The sequence below is a fragment of the Littorina saxatilis genome, linkage group LG14, assembly GCF_037325665.1.
Source record: "Littorina saxatilis isolate snail1 linkage group LG14, US_GU_Lsax_2.0, whole genome shotgun sequence".
NCBI classification, from domain to species: Eukaryota; Metazoa; Mollusca; class Gastropoda; order Littorinimorpha; family Littorinidae; genus Littorina; species Littorina saxatilis.
The window spans coordinates 44,091,940-44,101,092 of NC_090258.1; the positions used below are offsets into that span (position 1 = coordinate 44,091,940).

General features: G+C 41.0%; 1 protein-coding gene across 1 annotated transcript; it reads left to right on the forward strand.

Moving 5' to 3' along the window:
• Positions 1-318: 318 nt before the first annotated feature.
• Positions 319-6,701, forward strand: LOC138947849 (uncharacterized). The gene is made up of 2 exons (XM_070319410.1): positions 319-387; positions 2,678-6,701. Exons 1-2 carry the CDS (start codon positions 351-353, stop codon positions 2,998-3,000), a joined length of 360 nt encoding a protein of 119 aa, XP_070175511.1. The 5' UTR covers positions 319-350; the 3' UTR covers positions 3,001-6,701.
• Positions 6,702-9,153: the final 2,452 nt, after the last annotated feature.

The window sequence follows — 9,153 nt, forward strand, 5'->3', positions numbered from 1 at the left end:
ATACGTCTACATGCACATATAAATATACACACACGTGTATACTAGTATATTTTCAACAGATTTTCCATGCATTTTGAGTACTATATCTTCAAAGTCTTGCTGTAGTGTAATACTACAAATTGGTACTGTCTGTTGGATTTCCGAACATATTTATTTTGCCCTGTACTTCTGTGAGCAGATGATGCACGAAGATCGAGCCGTTCACGAGCTGCTGAGCTGGCAACAGTGTCTGTTTGGAGTCCAGCCTGACAGGGAGGAGGAGGAGGAGGAGGAGGAGGAGGAGGAGGAGGAGGAGGAGGAGGAGGAGGAGGAGGGAGGAGGAGGAGGAAGAGAGGGAACGACAAAGGATAATGGAAGAGCTGGACAACCTTCCAGCACTAAATGAAGGTGAAGCCCACTTACTGCTTGTGTCACACACATCTCACTCTGCAGTCTCTCTGAAATGCAATGAGTTACGACAAGTATGGCCAAGTAGTTACTGCTTCTCTCTTCTAGGCAGCTGGTCACAGACTAAGCACCTAGCTGTGGTAAGTCATGACAGAAAGCAGATGTACGGAAGATGAGGGCCTGGGTCATTTTAAGAAAAAGCTAAAAGTTATCGTTAAAGCCATATCCCTGATGGGAAATCAGCTATTAACTTGGGCGGGGATGTAGCTCAGTCGGTAGCGCGCTGGATTTGTATCCAGTTGGCCGCTGTCAGCGTGAGTTCGTCCTCACGTTCGGCGAGAGATTTATTTCTCAGAGTCAACTTTGTGTGCAGACTCTCCTCTGTGTCCGAACACCCCGTGTGTACACGCAAGCACAAGACCAAGTGCGCACGGAAAAAGATCCTGTAATCCATGTCAGAGGTTCGGTGGGTTATAGAAACACGAAAATATCCAGCTGCTTCCTCAAGAGCGGCGTATGGCTGCCTAAATGGCGGGGTAAAAAACGGTCATACACGTAAAAGCCGTGGGAGTTTCACCCCATGAACGAACAAAACAAAAGCTATTAAATTGAAACAGTGGTTCCAACGTATAGTTGCGTCAGATGCTCTGCAAACTGAAAAATGCACTCACTCAAACAGACTTGAGTGAAGTTAATCCTGTAGTTTTGAACCCATAACAGTTATAGGATCAAAAAACAGGCTTGGCATCAAGAACAGAAGATCACTGACAAAACTGCCTCACACAGACTACTGTCTTCGAACACAGAGTGTACTGACAAAACCCCACCCTATCCAGGGTGAGCGCTGACATGGTTTAAAGAATTTGCCAATCAAGAACTTATATGTAAACAAGCAACCATTCAAGACATGGTATTAAACACACTTCATCAAACAGCAGGGACCCATCCAAGCCCGCATTGAATACAAACTGTCCACTCTCTGCTTTCACTTCTTCTCTGCCTCGTCTCCTGCTTATTTCTCTGAACTTCTCACTGTATACACTCCTGCTAGACAACTCCGCTCCTCTTCTGATAGCCGCACCCTAGTCATCCCACACACAAAATCAAAAGCATATGGACAACGCACTTTTGCATTTTGCGCATCTACTCAATGGAACTCTCTCCCCTCTCACATTCGCCACTCTCAGTCAGTACAGTCATTCAAGCGAGCACTCAAAACTCACCTCTTCCTGAAACACAACTCCTAAAGTCGCAACATTTTGCCATCCTGTTCTGTAACGGTTCCATCTCTATTCAGCTTGTTATTTTTGTCTTTTGTTTTAAATTATTATAAATATAATTTTTCACTGCAGTAGTCCTTTAACTTTAACCCTTAGCTGTAGGCTAGATATGCACAAGTCATGTCGGTGCCACATAATGCTGACACACATGTTCCTGTGCATAGTTTATGGATAACGTGTAGTTGGGAAGTTAAGAGTAGAAATAATTAGTATTTAGTGTAGGAGGAGGGTTGGGGGTGGGTAGGGAGGGGGTGGGTATGGTTTACTTTGAGCAGGTCGGTTTTGTGTATCTTATATTTGAGTCTTTCGTGTTTTAGACATTGATGCATTTAATAGTTTTAACGAGTTGCCTTTTGTTTTATCATTCTGGTGTTTATCTAGATGTGCTGTGTATCTTATAAGAAGTTCTTAAAAGTTCGAAGTTATTTTAGCATATAGGTTTTTTTATGGTCTTAACAGTTAAACATGTATTACGTTATCATTAAGATTCATGCTTTGTTAGCACTAAGCAGTTGTTTTAATCAGTCTGGTTTTCTCTTGTTTTCATCTTATGAACATTCTAAATGTTAGACTAACTTATTGTCTTGTACAGAATAACAACTGTGTGAATGGTGCTATACTGAATGAAAGAGTGTGACATGAAGTTCTTGTACATCATTGTAAAGAGTGTGAATGACGTTTTAGTTTAGATGTCAAGCGCTTAGAGCAAGCCTTTTTAACGAAAGTTTTTGATTTAGCGCTATATAAATGTTCTTATTATTATTATTATCTTATTAAAGCCATACACAGCAGTGGCTCAGGGGAGATAATCAGGGTAGGGATTAAAACTGAAGAGATAACAAGAGGTACTACAAGTACAACAAGAGGTACTACAGGTAGAAATAGTATTCACAATACATTTCACTCAATTATTTTCCTTTAGTTTTGCAGCTGTCATGCGACTTAGTACCTGGCTACATGTAGAAAGGCAGTTTTCATGAGATTAACAGGTACCTTTGATGTCCTGTCAGATGTGTTCCCGATGGCCAACCTGCACTTGAGCTGTGAGGAGCTGGATGTGGACAGCCTAGAGTTGTCCACTATGGATGATCTGTTGATCCCTGAGGTGCCAGATGACTCCCTGGACTGCACAGCGCAAACCTCCCTGCCCCAGGCTGACTGTTCCGCTAGCGCCAGCTTGACTAATCTGCTGGAAGATTCTGCTGATATTTCTCTGCCTCGGCTGGAAGATTCTGCTGATATCTCTTTGTCCCAGGTGAAGGAATCTGCGAACACCTCTCTTAACGAGCTTGAAGATTCTGCCAGCGCTTTTCAGATCAAGCCACATGTGTAATACTACAAATTGGTACTGTCTGTTGGATTTCCGAACATATTTATTTTCCCCTGTACTTCTGTGAGCAGATGATGACGAAGACATGCTCAGGCTTCTGTACCTCAGCTGGACGATTCTTCTAATGTCTCTTTGACCCAACTGGATGATTCCCTTTTGGGGCTTGAGCAGCACCTGGGCAGTCTGGACATCAAGGACTATAGTCTACCCTCCACTCCCTCGCACTGAAGATGATGCTGAACGTCGGCTGAGGGTTCTTATTCACCTCGGTGGACAGGGTTGTGCTGGCTGCATAAAAACGCTTCACTTTGAAAAGCGAAACCCTCCTAGTGGTGCAGGTTGATGTTGGTTATTGCTTGTGCAGGTTTCGGGGCAGCAATTTAGAGGGGCAAGGTGTTGTGCTTACTGATCCTGTAACCCGCCGGGGTCGTGTGGGCACTGCACTGATGAGCGCTGCACTAGCTGCCTCCACCTCTGCTTGATTTGATGATCCTCATGTCAGTTGGTTTGCATAGATGTGTGTGTGTGTGTGTGTGACTGTGTGACTGTATGTGTGATGCATTTTATGTTTGCTGAGTGGCAGAGGAGACCGCACTTCTTTGCCAAGGGGGAGTCTGGTTATATTAACATACCAACAAGCATACAAACAGTGGGGCTTGTTTGTAGGTGTCTTCTCATTGCAGGGCTTCACATAACAGGTGCTGCTGTTTAAATATATGCATTTACATGTGTCCCGCCATCCTTTGTGCCACTATGGATCTCAGCATAGTCACTGTTCAGTGTTGCTTGCATTGGCTTGTTTTGCCACTTAATGTGTGAGAATTATAACCAGATGAAACAGAGTGCTGATGACAAATTAAGGGAAGTAAGCTGTTACTTCACTCTGGGGACATAAGCAGGTAATGAGAGTGCAATCAATCAATCTATTTGAGGCTTATATCGCGCGTATTCCGTGGGTACAGTTCTAAGCGCAGGGATTTATTTTATTTTCTTTTTTCTTTTTTTTAATGCAATTTATATCGTGCACCTATTTAAGGCGCAGGGATTTATTTATGCCGTGTGAGATGGAATTTTTTTACACAATACATCACGCATTCACATCGGCCAGCAGATCGCAGCCATTTCGGCGCATATCCTACTTTTCACGGCCTATTATTCCAAGTCACACGGGTACTTTGGTGGACATTTTTATCTATGCCTATACTGTATACAATTTTGCCAGGAAAGACCCTTTTGTCAATCGTGGGATCTTTTACTTTAACGTGCACACCCCAATGTAGTGTACACGAAGGAACCTCGGTTTTTCGTCTCATCCGAATGCATCCTTTGTGCCACTATGGATCTCAGCATAGTCACTGTTCAGTGTTGCTTGCATTCGGTTGTTTTGCCACTTAATGTGTGAGAATTATAACCAGATGAAGCAGAGTGCTGATGACAAACTAAGGGAAGTAAGCTGTTACTTCACTCTGGGGACGTAAGCAGGTAATGAGAGTGCACTGGGGAAGTCAGTACCTAACATTCTGCATGTACCCCTGGCCTCTTCCAAAGGGAATCATTTCATTCATATGACTCATGGTCCTTGCACATTTAGCAGAGAAGCCATTTCAGATTGTTGTAATACTCTCTTCAAAAAAATAATGATCAAGGAATATCTTCTTTCCTCCGATTACGGTGCTGGTTTTTTGGCTCACGTAAGTGTAGCCTATGCGATCGTAACTTTGTCTGTCTGTGCGTGCGTTTGTGCGTGCGTGTGTGCGTGTGTGTGTATGTCTGTGGTAGAAACTTTAACATTTCTGAGTCTATGTGTGAGTGGTTATCCAAGACTATGGATAAAGCTCGCATAAGATTACGTCACGGTCAAAAGTGTTTGACGTCAATTAATGCATCATGACGGCATGCCTCCCTGTAGTCTTTCTCTCTCGCGTGGTGTGTGTGGTCTCGGTCATTGTTATTTTGAGCGGGCCGAGACTATTTGGCAGTCGTGTCCCTGTAAGTAGGCTACATGCAGACACAGACAGATCTAGATCTAGTGTCTCTCTTTCTTGCACAGTCGTCACCTAAGCTTACTGTGTGTGTGGGTGTGTATGTGTGACGGAGTGATTGAGTTTGTGTTACTGTTTGTCTATTTCTTACGTGAGCCTTGAAGGCTTCGCCTCTTGTTAGAGCTTGTCTGATTTGTGGAGAGAAAACGTAATTCTATTCCTGGGCTTAGTCATAGCATGGGCTCTAAAATGTTGACAGTATAGGAGAGGATGCGAGTATCAGGTGGAAAGAAAAGTAGTGAGTCTGTGTGATTGCAGTTGTGGTATGCAGGCGTGCTTTTACATGTGTTTTTTGTACTGCTCTTAGCTGTGTTGGTTGAAATGGTTTAGTCGTATTCATACTGTTTTAAATTTCTGTTTTATCTTTTGTTGTAATTGTACTTTATGTTTCTAAATAATGTGCAAACCTGGTAATACAGTGTTCCAGATGATCGGACGTGTAGCAAAGACCTTCCTTTACGCGTACGTGTAGATATTGCGTCAACTGTGACTCACTTTTTGACTCACATGCGAAGCAAAAGTGAGTCTATGTACTCACCCGAGTCGTCCGGACGTCCGTCCGTCCGGAAAACTTTAACGTTGGATATTTCTTGGACACTATTCAGTCTATCAGTACCAAATTTGACAAGATGGTGTATGATGACAAGGCCCCAAAAAACATACATAGCATCTTGACCTTGCTTCAAGGTCAAGGTCGCAGGGGCCATAAATGTTGCCTAAAAAACAGCTATTTTTCACATTTTTCCCATTTTCTCTGAAGTTTTTGAGATTCAATACCTCACCTATATATAATATATAGGGCAAAGTAAGCCCCATCTTTTGATACCAGTTTGGTTTACCTTGCTTCAAGGTCAAGGTCACAGGAGCTCTTCAAAGTTGGATTGTATACATATTTTGAAGTGACCTTGACCCTGAACTATGGAAGATAACTGTTTCAAACTTAAAAATTATGTGGGGCACATGTTATGCTTTCATCATGAGACACATTTGGTCACATATGATCAAGGTCAAGGTCACTTTGACCCTTATGAAATGTGACCAAAATAAGGTAGTGAACCACTAAAAGTGACCATATCTCATGGTAGAAAGAGCCAATAAGCACCATTGTACTTCCTATGTCTTGAATTAACAGCTTTGTGTTGCATGACCTTGGATGACCTTGACCTTGGGTCAAGGTCACATGTATTTTGGTAGGAAAAATGTGTAAAGCATGTGAGTCGTATGGGCTTTGCCCTTCTTGTTTCTCAAATGTTCCAAATGCATGCGTTGTTTTGCTCCCACCGAGACTGCAGATTTTTGCAAACGCGTGACGTAAAAACTAGATTTGATGACGTTACCCGTACACGTCCTGAAGAGTGCAACATCTAGATCTTGCAAATACCATTATTAGCACTGGACGACGTGTGCTGCCATGTGATGGAGACCTCTCTGCAAGATGTTGAGACAATTGTTGCACACTTTTGCAAAGCTATTGTGACAGTATATACCTATAGAGTATGCAACTTTGCACCTCTGTAAGCCCAGCACAAACCTACACTAGTCTTGATATTTCAATGTACTTATTGTGAGTGAGACTGGTGTTGGTTTAAGCTTTAAATGTCTGATGCTGGTCTTGAGCATGTTTTATGTTTTCTTTGTAAATAAAGTTTTCTTCAATCCATAGACTCTTGTTTGTAGTTAATGATTGTGTAGGTACATGTAGCTGTTAAAAGTGTTTGCTCCCATGTTGTTTATATTAGGCCTAAAAAAAAAAATAGGTGTGGTTACGGTAACCCGACCTACCCTATTTTTTGGGGCCGACCCTATAACTTTTTATTACATTTGTCACAACAAAAAAAAAAAAAACCCCAAGTAAACGAGTGCATAAAACGCAATGAAAGCGAAAGCGCCCGAGTCGCACACTTATTTCCCTGTCAAGTAGGTTTAATTTGTACACATTAGAAAAAAAGTAAAAACAAACAAAAAAGTGATTGCCTACCTTCCTACCCTATTTTTTTTGGCTATGTTACCGTAACCACACCTATTATTTTTTTTGGCCTTACTGTCTTTGTAAATTGTAAAGTTTTTCTGGATGTAAGTAGTCGTGATTTAAAATTTATCTTTTTACATTTAGTCAAGTTTTGACTAAATGTTTTAACGTAGAGGGGGGAATCGAGACGAGGGTCGTGGTGTATGTGTGTCTGTCTGTCTGTCTGTCTGTGTGTGTAGAGCGATTCAGACTAAACTACTGGACCGATCTTTATGAAATTTGACATGAGAGTTCCTGGGTATGATATCCTCAGACGTTTTTTTCATTTTTTTGATAAATGTCTTTGATGACGTCATATCCGGCTTTTCGTGAAAGTTCAGGCGGCACTGTCACGCTCTCATTTTTCAACCAAATTGGTTGAAATTTTGGTCAAGTAATCTCCGACAAAGCCCGGACTTCGATATTGCATTTCAGCTTGGTGGCTTAAAATTAATTAATGACTTTGGTCATTACAAATCTGAAAATTGTAAAAAAAAAAAAAAAAATTTTAATAAAACGATCCAAATTTACGTTCATCTTATTCTCCATCATTTTCTGATTCCAAAAAAATATAAATATGTTATATTCGGATTAAAAACAAGCTCTGAAATTAAAAATATAAAAATTATGATCAAAATTAAATTTTCGAAATCAATTTAAAAACACTTTCATCTTATTCCTTGTCGGTTCCTGATTCCAAAAACATATAGATATGAAATGTTTGGATTGAAAACACGCTCAGAAAGTTAAAACGAAGAGAGGTACAGAAAAGCGTGCTATCCTTCTCAGCGCAACTACTACCCCGCTCTTCTTGTCAATTTCACTGCCTTTGCCATGAGCGGTGGACTGACGATGCTACGAGTATACGGTCTTGCTGCGTTGCATTGCGTTCAGTTTCATTCTGTGAGTTCGACAGCTACTTGACTAAATGTTGTATTTTCGCCTTACGCGACTTGTTGTTTCTAGCATGCTCCTTTTTATATCCCAAATGTTGACACTGTTTACATTTCTGCCTCTAAAGCAGCACTTAAAAAGAAAAAAAACCACACCTAAAAAATGCTTTCTTCACACACACACAACACAAACGTGCGCGCGTGCGCACACACACATGCATGCATGTACCTATACACACACAGCTGTACAGAGATGAATAGTAGGTGCTGTGTGTGAACTTGTGACTTGTATAATCAGTGGGTAACAGTAATCAAGAACAATATACTTCACCAGAGTACAACCTTCATTCAAAAGAAATGCAATATAAATGTATCTTTAAAAAAAAAACACCACGTTAGAATACAAGTGGCAAACAACTTTCACAATTTTAAATTTTATTTTTTACAATCATCAATGAGGTGCTCTTAAATTTCATGTTAGAAACAAGGATTTGTACTGCAAAACATGAATTTCAGAGAAAGGTTAATTTCAATATGTAGAGGTCCATCCTCAAATTGTTGGAAGTCATTCCAATATCCCTTCCACATAAAATACATACATGTACTTTTAAAATGAACATAATCTACAAATAAAAGTAAAATAACAGTTCAGAAATGCATTTCAGTTGAACAGTTCACTTAACATTTTGCGCTATTTCCAGCCAATAAAAAAGCACATGCGCCTGTGTTAATACAAATTTTTTGTCAAATTCGAATTCGAAGATCAAAAATGGCGTGCAGCGGTACTGTCATCGAACTTCTGTTATATTTTGTGGATTCAAGCCAGACCAAAGAAGGCGGCGAGAATGCCTTCCTTGGTGGAAAGGTCAGGCTACGGGTCGGTCTTTCCGAAGACGAAATATCAAGGTATGTTGATCTATGTTGCTCTATGACTGTTCTGAATGTAGGCAAAGATCTTGAAATTTGTTCAAGATCTTTGAGTTTGAGTGAGATCATTGACATTGTCGACATTGCCACGTCCGGCTGTCATTCGCTCAGTGTGACCTCGACTGGCTCGAGATCGAGTCTGCGTGTAGCCAAAACCGAAACTAGAAATGTCTTTTTCATCCCAGCAACGTGGACACGCTTGGCATAGATTCTAATTGTCGCTTCTTTGCATTGAGCTTGGATTTATTTTAGCGCCTGTAAACTTTAATATCAACAATGGGTTAAA